This window comes from Triticum dicoccoides, chromosome 2B (assembly GCF_002162155.2).
Source record: "Triticum dicoccoides isolate Atlit2015 ecotype Zavitan chromosome 2B, WEW_v2.0, whole genome shotgun sequence".
Classification (NCBI taxonomy): domain Eukaryota; kingdom Viridiplantae; phylum Streptophyta; class Magnoliopsida; order Poales; family Poaceae; genus Triticum; species Triticum dicoccoides.
This window is the reverse complement of record NC_041383.1, coordinates 24,031,709-24,044,015: the sequence shown is the minus strand read 5'-3', so window position 1 is coordinate 24,044,015 and position 12,307 is coordinate 24,031,709. Positions and strand designations below refer to the sequence as shown.

General features: G+C 50.6%; 1 protein-coding gene across 2 annotated transcripts; it reads right to left on the bottom strand.

The window, feature by feature from the left end:
* Positions 1-6,156: 6,156 nt before the first annotated feature.
* Positions 6,157-9,344, bottom strand: LOC119361874 (stress-response A/B barrel domain-containing protein HS1-like). Of its 2 annotated transcripts, none has more exons than XM_037627032.1 (2): positions 9,121-9,344; positions 6,157-6,509 (listed from the first exon to the last, which is right to left on the bottom strand). In XM_037627032.1, exons 1-2 carry the CDS (start codon positions 9,267-9,269, stop codon positions 6,323-6,325), a joined length of 336 nt encoding a protein of 111 aa, XP_037482929.1. In that variant the 5' UTR covers positions 9,270-9,344; the 3' UTR covers positions 6,157-6,322. The 2 variants fall into 2 exon arrangements, with proteins under 2 accessions (XP_037482929.1, XP_037482930.1); XM_037627033.1 differs by lacking the exon at positions 6,157-6,509 and adding an exon at positions 7,993-8,382.
* Between the last annotated feature and the right edge of the window lie 2,963 nt (positions 9,345-12,307).

The following is a 12,307-nucleotide window of genomic DNA, read 5'->3' as shown; positions in this document are numbered from 1 at the left end:
CTCTGAAAAATTTCTTCTATGCCTCAAGGATCACCTAGCTCTGCAACAAACGAACTGCTCACACCCCTTGTCAACAAAGTTGACTTTGCAAAAGCATTCGACTAGGCGATATGAGGGGTCCTCTTCGACACCCTTGATGTGTGAGGTTTCTCCAAGTGGATAGGTTGGGTTTCCCAAATCCTAACCTCCCATCGATCTGTGGTCCTACTTAATGGAATTCAGGGCAGTGTATGCTCTGTCGTTGGGGGAGTAGGCAAGGTGACCCTCTCTTTCCCTACTCGTTCATCCTCGTTGCAGATGTCTTCTAGCGTCTCATCTAGAAAAAATGTCAGGACGACCATATGCATCATCCCCTACGAGACGACATGCCTTGCCCCATCATCCAGTAGGTAGATGACACCCTTGTCGTCATCCAAGGGTCCCCATCTGTCATGTCTTGCCGGAGTCAAACTTTCGACCTTTTATAGAGTGCAATTGGGTTGCCAATCAACCTCAGGAAGAGCACCATGATATCCTTGCCAGCTCACCTTGATCCCCCAAAGCTACCTTGGGCTCCCTCTCTCCACCAACAAGCTTGGTAACTTCCGCCCCCTCATCGCCAAGGTGGACAAGTACCTCGCCAGCTAGAAAGCCCATCTGTTGTATTTGGCAGGGAGGTTAGTCCTGGTCAATGCGGTTTTTTCGAGTCTGGACCATTACTTTATGTTGAGCACACGAGTATACGGAAAAATTTGGCCTCCATTCCTGAACCTTTTCGCACTGAAGTTCATATAAACATTCACCATACACTTATTTGGCCATCAACAAGGTGTACTAGAGGTGTTATCTATGTTGAGAATGGATTCCACTATTAGAAAAAGGGCCTAATGTGAAGCTCATTAGTCCCGGTTTGTAATTGAACCGGCACTAATGTGATCTGTTTGACACGAGAAAAACATCTAAGGACTCCGGGGAGAAGGGAAGAAGGGAGTGTGTTTCTCTTAGACGCCGGGGAAAGAAAACTGTGTATGCGGGCGTGCCAGTGTACTATAATACACAAAAGAAAAAGAAATACGGGAACATGTATTTCATTAATCTCAATGGATAAATAAAATTACAATATCCCAAAAAAAAAGGGTGCGCTCCGTGGCCTACTAGCACGGCCAAGCTGGCTGTGGCGATTGTGTGATCTCCTGGTTCCCGGGGCCTCGAAAAGCTCCCGGTTAATTACTCCCTCGGGTTGCTCCGCGGGATACCTCCGATTGAGCTGTGTGGTCGTCTTCGTCGTCTTCGCTTCGCGTTCTCCATGCATGATGATGGTGATGTGTGTGTGGACGGCGGCAGAGCCCGTGTCCTCGTCGGTACACGTGCCGCGTGTAGCGTAGCCTTTGCGGTGGCCACGCTCGCCCTTGCCGTCGTGCCTCGTCGGTCTTGGCGGCGTTGGAGGAGTTGTTGTTGGGGTAGCATGGATCACGCTCGGCTCGGACTTCTCGACGACCAGTAACTTCTCGGGGTGTACAAGGGTCTACACCCTGCGGGAGTAATTGTTGATGGAGACCGGCGTCAGTGTATAACCGTCGCGTTGCTCGCGCCAGCATGGTCTGAGTGGTCGACACCTCGTCCCGGTCAGACGCCGAGTCCACGGCAGTCGGTGTAGTCAAGGCATCGTCTCACGAGATCGTAGAGGAACGGTGTTGTTGTTGAAGTCGCGTCACCCTGCGGCCGCACCTTGTCCTCGGGCGGCGCCGACTTGCTCGGCTTCGGCTTCCGAATGAGTGTGGCGCCGGTAGCAGCGACACGGGGGTAGGAGGCTATCTAAATCATGGCATCGTGGTGTAGGACCTCAGCCTTCACTTCGCGTCCGGGCGCGGAGTGGACGTCGCCGTGCTCACATGTTCATCTTCAGAGCTCTACAGTAAGACGGGGTGGACAAGCAGGAGGTGGGGTGCTGCGCGTCTCCAACACCGAGCATGACGAAGTAGATGGTGTCGAACCACTTCATTGGCGTCGTCTTCGGGTGATAGCTCATGTGTAGCTTCTTCCATGCATTTCTTTTTGTGAATCTAATGAACGCGTACGTTGCCATCCAGCCAACATCCACGTACATGCATGGCCCATGTACGTGCACATGAGGTATAGTGTGCATACTAATTCGCCTACACCATTAGCGATAGTTTAGAGGCACTTAGTGGCACAAGGTGGTCTCTCGGTGATGGGAAGTCGGCCGTCGAACCGGATGCTCCTGCTGTGACGAGGGAAAGGTGGACCCGGCGAGGCGTCGGCTCAGAGGTAGGGCATTGTTTGCTTCCGTTACAACATTGGCTGCACCGTTGCTCGATGTTGCTGGTAGGTGCCGACGAAGAACCGCTGGCGAGTGCTTCGGCGATGTTACGGGTTGCACGATGTCTTCAACGCGTCCACCTCAAGGAGCCGCCGGCAAGTGCTCCGTCTTCACGGAAGAACGCACGGCGTGATAAGCGTGCTTCTTCTTGGATGATGTTTCTCTTGTGCGATGAAGCAGTCACGGGCTCCGTAGAACGGTGATGGCGACTTCAGTGCCATCGACCTCCACGCCATGGCGGCGGCTTGATAACATCGACAACGGGCGACGTCGTGGCATGCTCCACTTCGTCGTCTTCTGCTGCCTCATCATGATGAAGTAGATGTGAGGAGTGATGAGGCCCTCGGTGCCGTCGAGCTCCATGGAGTCACCGTGATGAAGGGGATGACATCTCGGCGACCTCCGTGTCGTCGGCTTCCATGGGGCCGGCTTGACGACATCGACGACAGGCTCTTCATGGCGTGCTCCATATCGTCGTCCTCCGCGGCACCCTCGTGATAAAGCGGTCGCGAGTGATGATAACGATCTCCGTGGCGTCCACCGTCTAGCGGTGATGAGCAGGGGGCGGCCTTCGTGGCGTCAACCTCCGGGGCATCGACCTCCATGGCGTCAGCGTCCATAGCGCGGGCTTGGTGAAGATGAGCTCCGGAGACGCGTCGCCCTCGTCGAGCGGTGATGAGTGGGGGGCGGCCACCGTCGCGTCGACCTCTATGACACCGACCCCGGTAGCGTCAGCATCCATAGCGCGGGCTTGGTGAAGATGAGTTCCGGTGACGCGTCGTCCTCATCGCGCGGTGATGAGTGGGGTGGCCACCGTGGCGTCGACCTCCAGGGCATCGACCTGGCAACCTCGACGGTGGGCGGCATCGTGGCGTGCTCCGTGTCGTCGTCTTGGCCGAACCGTCGTGACGAGGCGAACATCAGGTGGTGATAATGACCTCTTCGTCGTTCTTTGTGGCGCTGGCTTGGTGAAGACCATCTCCGGCAACGTCCACTTCACCTTCCGGTCCGGCGGCTCCATCTCCGACGGGGGTCCGGTCATGCGAACATTGCTTTCGGCAACGCTCCCGACCTGTGTGTGTGTGCATGGTGAGTTGCCTCTCCGGCCGTGCCTCCGTCCCCAGGTGCTGCTTCTGATGTTTTCTCTCTGACCCCCGCTAGACGAAAACATATAGTATATATGTAGATCAAAAGAAGTTAGTCAGCAGGGCATGTGTTGCTGCCCGTTCTTCATCTTGCCGGGTGCCAGCACGCTGTGGGTGCGTCCAATGTCAGATCGTTGGCAACGTGCTCCCGTTGCCGTTGTCGCCGCGAACGTGTTCTTCTTCTCTGTGGCCACAACGCCTCCAGCTCGGCGCCACTGCAAATGCCTCATGGCAGCGCACACGCAGTGCACGCCTTGCGAGTCGACGCCGTCGTCGTCGGCCCGTCACCGAACTCAGGATGTGGCCAGCGCCACCGCCGGCCTGGGGCGCGTCTCCTCTTGCCCGCGTCCACTACGTGCCGTCACCTCCTGGGGGTGCGTCGATGCGTACCTCTCCCCTTGACGTTTCTCTTGATGCGATCTGGTGTATTAAGAATAGAAAGAAAAAAAGAAACGGGTCATTGAAGAGAAGAGCATCATACGTGCCCTTGCATGCATGTGTCATGCATCTCGATATGTCTCCACGCTTTCTGAAGAGCTAGCCTGACTTGACACGCAACGGCATCGTGTGTGTTGCCGTCGCGGTCGTCGGGCTGGGACAGGTGCCACTGTCCGCTGCAGCGGTGTCCTCTCGCCGGTCTTCTTGCATGCATACTTGCATCGTTGCGACGGAGCCGCCGGCCGTACTCGCCGCAGCCGTCATCTCCGTCCCGATCTTGCCGATGCTGCCGCCAGGGGCGCATCTCCTCCTCGTCCTCTCCCCTGTCGTGCGTGAGTCCCTCTCTTGCCCTTCCTGAACCCTGTTAAAACAACGTCAAAGAAAAGAAAGAGGGTGATGAGGGCGTCGTTGCCACTCCCGACGCGCCGGCCAAGATTGGGCAGCTTCCGAGTCGTCCTCCCGGGCGCTAGCTGCAGCTTCTCGTCGTCTAATCGGCCTCGGCGCTGCCGCAGCAGCATCTTTTATGTACGTCTCCTCCGGCAAGATGCCAACTCCATCGACGCTGCCGCACGGGCGCGTCTCCTCCTAGTGTTTCTCGATGCCTCCGTGTGTCTCCTCTCCTCGTGCGTCGCCTCTCGCTCTGCGATCTGATGCATGGGTATATATAGGCCGTGGGGTAGGCTGCCGAGTGATGCCTCGCGAACGGTTGCTCCCTATTTTACTGGAGGAGATATGGATGCGTGGAGATGAAACGTCCCGATGTTTTAGCTTTGGCTCGTCCCAATCCTTTCTATCTGGCGGAGATGCTTATCTCTTCGACGGTTCTTCTTGACGTACAAATCTGCACACAAAACCAATTACCTGATACACCCCTCGTTCACGTGGCTGCTGGTAGGCCTGTTCCTCTCCAAACGTGTGAAGCTGAGTTCATGGGCCAGGCATATGGGTATTGAGATACTCGCGTATGCATACGCGGCCGGCTGGTGTAACCATATTTGATGTACTGTATATACGCCGGGTCCTAGGACCACGTACAACCCGGCCAGGTCACGCGCGTATGCACTGGCTGTACCAAGTCATGATCATGTGCTAGTACGCACGTAGGTAGTTTTGTCATGCATATGCACGTGTATGCATGGAACATGCAATATGGTCAATAGCCCATTAACCCTCACTTTCGATCTAAGCGCATGTACACGTGCAAGGGCACTCCTTGCTCCATGCGTTAAAAATGTATGTATATCATGTAGGCACATTATCATTAAGACAACTCTTTCTTTTTAGAATTATCTATTCCCATTATTTTTGTACTATATATAGTACAAAATCTCGTCGAACATGATCATTAGTGCCGGTTCCAACGGCTAGGCGGGCGGCACTCATTAGTACCGGTTCGTGGCGAACCTTTAGTACCGTTTCGTGCCATGAACCGGTACTAAAGAGGTGGTGGCCTTTAGTATGGGTTGGTGGCTCCAACCGGTAATAAAGACCCCCCCTTTAGTACGGGTTCGTGCCACCAACCGGTACAAAAGGGGTGTGCTGCCACCTGCAGTGCACAATGTTTAGTCCCACCTTGCTAGTTGAGAGGAGCTCGCACCGCTTTATATGCCCCGCCGCGGCTACCGTGTAGAGCTCCTCTCTAAGCAGGCCTTTGTGGGCCTATTGCGAGTCTTCTGCCCTATGGGGCCTACTGGGCCATACGTGTCTGCATCCTGGCCCAACTAGAGGTTGAGTTTCTAGTCGTATGCAGGCCATGTCGGCCCAGTAGGTGGGCTATTTTTGCTTTATTTCAAAAAAAACTTTAGTACCGGTTGGTGTTACCAACCGGAACTGAAGGTCTCCCCGCCCCGGGCGCTAGCTCGTGCCACGTGGTGGCCCTTTAGTGGCGGTTCGTACTGCACCGGTACTAAGGGGAGGGGGGGCTTTAGTCTCCACCCTTTAGTGCCGGCACTAAAGGGCCTTATGAACCGGTAATACAGCCCGGTTCTGCACTAGTGTTTGTAGAAGAGGAGTGCACCACATGTTCGTACTAAAGTATATGTAATTTCTGGTGGTTAACATTAAACACACGTCACTGATGCTTGAACGAAACGGAAAATGTTGATTCTAAAGGAAAACAGAGCCCGTGCAAGATTTTTAATAGTCGTAAGCGCTACGAACAATCGGAAAGCCTAACTTATTTTAAACTTTAGGAAATAATATTCAAACTATAGTAGCACCAAATTGTATCCTGCAAAAAGGAAACAATTACACTAAGTTCAACAGTCACTCTCAAGTGATATTAAACATGCCGGCCAGATTATTTAGCAGAAGGTACATATGAGTAACTTATAAATACCAAATGAATTTCAAACACAAACAAAATATCACCAAGGGCGACAAAAGAAGCTGGCAGGGCAACACTTCGCCGAAATCATTACTAATTGGTAGCTGCCGGCTTGTAATCCATTATGAGCATCTTCTCCGCCAAAGCCAAGAATTCATCTACAAACTCTACATGTGATGGGTGTGCAATGTATTCCTTGACTCCCTCTGCGCTTTCAAAAGTGGACTCGAAGACGTGCGTGAACCCTTCGTGCGTGTCTAGCACGGTCACATCGGTTCCCCTGAATACCAAATAAAGAATAAACAATTGACATATGAACTTTGAGAAAAAAATAGAAAACAAGTTGAAACTTGTGAATGTCCCATGAGCGGTAACTCGTTTTCATGGTCGACACAACTTCAATAATGGATACATTGAGGGCATATTAACCGGCAGATACGAGTTTTACTGACAGTGTCAAGGGGTTTTTCAATTTATTATTATTGCACAATTAATAAATATGACCGCGTAAAGTTTATACTGTAAATTATAACATGATAAGCTAAACCACATGACATTGAATGTTCAAGATGCCACCACATGACATTTGTAGTACTATACTATTTATTTTTTGCAGGAATTGTACTACTCTAATTGAGAAAAGAAGTTCATGGGGATCACACATTGGGCACCTAAGGTTAAAGAAGTTGTTTGAGCAGAGCTGAGGTTGCCAGGTTGGTAAACTATAGCAACGTCCTTGTCCTTGAGATCCATTAGCTGAATTAAATTTTCTTGTTAGTTGTTTGTCCCACGAGCAGTAACTCATTTTCATGGTCGGTACGATTTAAACAATGGATACGTCAAACGGTATGAGTTGTTCTGACACTGACTGTCAAAAGATGTTTCAGTTCATTCTTACTGCGGAATGAATAAAATGTCACCGTGTAAACTTCATATTGTAAATAGGAACATGATAAGCTAAATGTGCAAGATGCCATGTCAAGATATTTGCGATATATTACCTAAGAAAGAAGATCATGGGGATCACATTGCACACCCTGGGTCTCAAGAAGTTATTAGAGGAGAGCTGGGGTTGGTGAATTATAGCACCAACTTTCTTCTTGAGATCCATTAGCTGAATTACATTTACATGTTAGTTTGAGTTTACTGATCGGAATACACTGGTTCCCCTGTTGGATCCAAGAAAAATAGCTCGTTGATAGTAGTCTATTACAGTAAATCTTACTCACTCCATCCCCGCACGCTCTTATATTATGGGACGGAGGGAGTAGTAAACAGGGAAGAAATAGTTTAAGGACCTACGTGACACCACTGTAATAGTATCGTGGGGTCGCATCCCCTTGCTCCTCGTCGACGGGGTCGCCGCCACGGGCCACGACACCAAGGAAGCCATGTTGCACGCCTTGTTCTACCCGCTTCTGGGGTTGCATGTTTGTAGTTTTGACCTCAACGCCTTTTATGAGGGGGCTCGTCGAGTTGGCTGCGACCACCTCGATGTCCGCCTTCTTCGACGAGGAAATCAGTAATTTTTTCGTTGGCGTGTAGATTGGGAGCAGCCCGAACCCTAATTGGCTCTGATTCAGCCCTCTACCGCACCTTCAAGCAAGAAGTTCTTCACTTGATGCTGATCTTGACGACATTATGGAACAGAGGGAGTACCACAAGACGGGGTACCAGTGCGATGCAGATTCTATCACACGTCGATTGTGCGTGAGGACGTCCACTCGTTACAATTGCCGCTTTGATAATTAAGTGCTACAGAAAATCAAAATGCAGAAATTATTTCAAATATTTATGAAGGTCCGAGAGTCTCACTTTGCACAAGGTACTCATTCTCAATGGATTTATTTTGCACAAGGTACATAACTTTTGACTACCAAGTGAAAATAAAAAGCAAACACAAACACAATAAATTATCACCGAGGGCGAGAACAGAAGCTCCGAGAGTCTCACTTTGCCGAAATCACTAATTGGTAGCTGCCGGCTTATAGTCCATTATGAGCATTTTCTCTGCCAAAGCCAGGAATTCATCTACAAACTCTACATGTGATGGGTGTGCAATGTACTCCTTGACTCCCTTTGTATTTTCAAAAGTGGACTCGAAGACGTGCGTGAAACCCTCGTGCGTGTCTAGCACGGTCACATCGGTTCCCCAGAATACCAAACAAAGAATAAACAATTGACATATAAACTTTGAAAAAAAAATTGAACACGAGTTGAAACTTGTGAATGTCCCGCGAGTGGTAACTCGTTTTCAAGGTCGACACGATTTCAGCAATGGATACATTGAGGGCATATTAACCGGCAGATACGAGTTTTTCCGACATTGTCAAGGGGTGTTTCAATTTATTCTTATTGCAGAATTGATAAATATGACAGTGTAAAGTTTATACTGTAAATAATAACATCATAAGCTAAACCACATGAAGTTGAATGTTCAAGATGCCATGTCTGTAGAGCAGTTTCGTTTGTAGTACAATTACTAATTTCAAAAAGAAGTTCATGGGGATCACACATTGCGCACCTAAGGTTAAAGAAGTTGTTTGAGCAGAAATGAGGTTGGTAAACTATCTATAGCAACGGCTTTCTCGTTGAGATCCATATATTAGCTGAATTAAATTTTCTTGTTAATTAGTTTGACTCAACTGATCTGACTACACCGGTTCCCCCATTGGATCCAAGAAAAGCACCTCCTTTGCTACTTGAATCCATTCTATAAAACTAATCAAATGGCTTCCAAACTAATGGCCGCATGCATATGGAAGAATCACAGCCCAGAACAACAGCTACTGTGCGCAACAAGAACAACAGCTGACCAATGGGGCGAGGCAGGAGAGATGTACGACAGTATGCAATGCAAGGATTGACTGGGAGGATATATATATATTCACCAGTGGAATGCCTTCATGGAGGGGACGGCGTGGACGAGGCCGCCGTAGCGGCGGATGAGCTGGTCCAGCGCCTCCGGCATCGCCTCCTCCTTGAACCGCGCGAGGACGAGGTGCTTCACCATGCCGCCGCTCCCCGCAGCCGCGGCCATCGCTCTCTGCTCTGCTTCTTGCCGAGGCTGCCTCTGTCGGTGGTAGTATAGATCTTCTTATCCAACCACGCTTGTTTACAGTTGGCGTGGAGTATTATTGTGAGTGGTTGACAGTTGGCACTTCTTAAAGTGTCTCTAAATCATCACCTAACTTGCTCTATACGCGTCCAACCGTAGGGCCATACACATTAAGGGCTTCTTCAAAGTTCAAACAACTCTGAATCGTTTGGGTCGGACGGTCCGGACCAATTAATGTCATCCAACGTGGTACCTTATCGGTCTGCATACTGTCCGGACGTTTGTTTTTTTGTAAACCAAAGGCAAACTGTCAGGCTGGGGCGCTTTGCGGGAGTCTGGACCACCTCCACGTAATACTCCGACAAAAAGAACGTAGCAACGGCAAAACCAGAAGAAAAAAAAACTCCGTGGTGATAAGAAAAAACCCTACCCTAGCCGCCGCGGCGACTAGGGCTTACCTACTCCGGCGTCGTCCGTCGCCGTCGAGGTTTCCGATAACCTGCCTGCGCATTCCACCCATCCCACGCCAGCGCTTGGGCTGATCAAGGGGTCGGCCTTGTCCTTCCACCCGGCCTCGGTGCGGTGCGGCAATCTAGGGTTTAACTGCAGCCATGGCAGGGGCGACTTCTTCCAATGGAGGGGGGAGTACTAGTTCAAGTAGAAGGAAGGGGAAGACTCCGATCGACCTGGAAGCGGCGATGAGGAACATGAAGCTGAAGGAGACGGAGTTGGATGACGTGATCGTTGGCGATGAGGAAATCGCAGAATTGTCGAAGGATGCCCGGTGGCTAGCTGTTGCGAGGGTAAACACGACGAAGTACTTCAGTGTCGAGTCCTTCAAGAACACAATGATTTTCGCATGGAGACTTGCCAACGAGCCAGAGATCCGCGAGGCAGATAACAATCTTTTCATCATCCAACTTTTCTGCCTAGGTGATTGGAACAGAGTTATGCACCAGGGTCCGTGGATCTATAGGGGACTTATGGTTGCAATTGAAGAGTACGATGGCAAAGGGAAACCAGATTTAGTTCAGCTCGACCGAGTCCATGTGTGGGTGCAGATTCATGATACCCCGGAGCTCTACAGGAAGGAGATTATTGTAGACCAACTGGCTCGTCGCATAGGCCAAGTGAAGAGCGTGGAGATGAACCCTAACCGAGTTTTTGAAGGCAACTATGTTAGGGTCCGGGCAAAGATTAAACTAGCTGATCCCTTGGTGCGTTTTGCCCCATTGAACATCAAGGGGGAAGGGCGAATTCTCTTGCCAGTAAAATATGAGAAGATAGGCTTCTTCTGCGAAGTCTGTGGCGTCCTAGGCCACTCCATGGAGGAGTGCGGCGATGGGGTTCACAGCCCCGAGGAGGTTGAATACGGCGAGTGGATGAAAGCCACTCGGAAACCCATGCCGGAGAGCCAGAACCGTGACCCGAGCTGGAACAGGGGGAACTCCACACGAGGACGTGGACGTGCCCGTGGAGGCGGCCGTGGAAGGAACAATGGAGCCAAGAAACGGTCATCGGAGGAGGCCGGTCTAGGGGAGGAAGTTGACAGAGATGTTGATGAGGATCTCAAGGACACGGCGGAGAGCCCTCTCAAGGACAATGGTGATGATGCAGGGACTGTCCGTCCCCAAACCTCGGTTATTCGCAAGCTGAACATGGATGAGCAGGCTGCTGAGATCATCAGGGGTGGCACGCTGAATGCATCCATGCAGGGGGCCATTGTTGTCCCTCCTCCTCCACCACCTTACGTCACCCCAAGGGACAGAAAGAAGCAAAAGCATGGTAGTTCCCCAAACAAAAGCAATATGGATAGCGTGGCGGGCTCCTCTGAGGAGTGCCGCCGGGTCCAATGAGTCTCTCATGTTGGAACTGTCGCGGGGCGGGCAAACCCGCGATAGTTCGAGAGCTTCGCGATTTCGCGAGGCAGTTTGCCCCGTTGGTGCTTTGTATAGTTGAAACTCAACTCCCTAGAGATAGAGTGGAAAACTTGGCAAGCACCCTAGGTTATGATAATGCATTTGCTGTTAGTAGCTCTGGTAGGAGTGATGGTCTCGGTATTTTTTGGAATAATGAAATAAAGATAGAAAATTTTGGTTACTCTGCTTATCACATAGATGCTCATGTTACTTTGCCTGGTGCTCCACCATGGCGGCTCACAATGATGTACGGCGAAGCACAAGTCAGTGATAGAGGCAAGATTTGGGACGTGTTGAGATCTCTCGCTGAGGATAATGATCTGCCATGGTTATGCTTTGGTGATTTCAATGAAGTACTGAGCCTGAATGAACATGACGGAGTTGGTCATCGGTGCATGACACAGGTGAATGGTTTTAGGGATGCTGTTGACACATGTGGCCTTATTGATCTAGGCTTCTCGGGAAACAACTGGACTTTCGAGAAGAGAGTAGCCGGAGGTACATACACGCGAGTGCACCTTGATAGGGCACTTGCCACCCCATCGTGGTTCAGCATGTATCCAGGAGCCGTTTTGTCTCACAAGTCTGCCACCACATCGGATCATATACCGATTTTGCTACAACTTTCACCGGCAGATGATTAGCCACGACAAGCTAGACCTTTCAGATATGAGATGATGTGGGAATCTCATGAGGGTTTTCAGGCGACCATTGAGCAACACTGGTAAGGCCCAGGAGCAACCACGGTTGCGAAATTGTGTGCAAAAATAAAAACGCTGTCAACAAATCTGAAATGTTGGGACCGAACTACGTTTGGCAGTGTGAAGGAGGAGATCCGATTCCTAAAGCTTCAGCTAGAGAGCATGCGTGCGGACCCGTCGAGGACGGCACCTACTCGTCAGGAGGAGAAAGTTAAAGATCGCCTGATCGAGCTCTATCACAGAGAAGAGGTCATGTGGCGTCAAAGATCGCGAATAACATGGCTGGCGGCGGGCGACAAGAACACCAAGTTCTTTCACCTACGGGCCAGCAGGCGGCGCCTTAAGAACAAGATAAAATGTTTGCTAAGACATGATGGTACTACAATAGAAGATGCAACAG

Excerpts from the sequence above, each read along its gene's own strand:
- LOC119361874 (XM_037627032.1), bottom strand. The coding sequence starts at position 9,269 with ATGGCCGCGGCTGCGGGGAGCGGCGGCATGGTGAAGCACCTCGTCCTC. Across the intron at positions 6,510-9,120 it reads TCCATGAAGGCATTCCACTG|GGGAACCGATGTGACCGTGC; the intron begins GTGAATATATAT and ends TTTGGTATTCAG.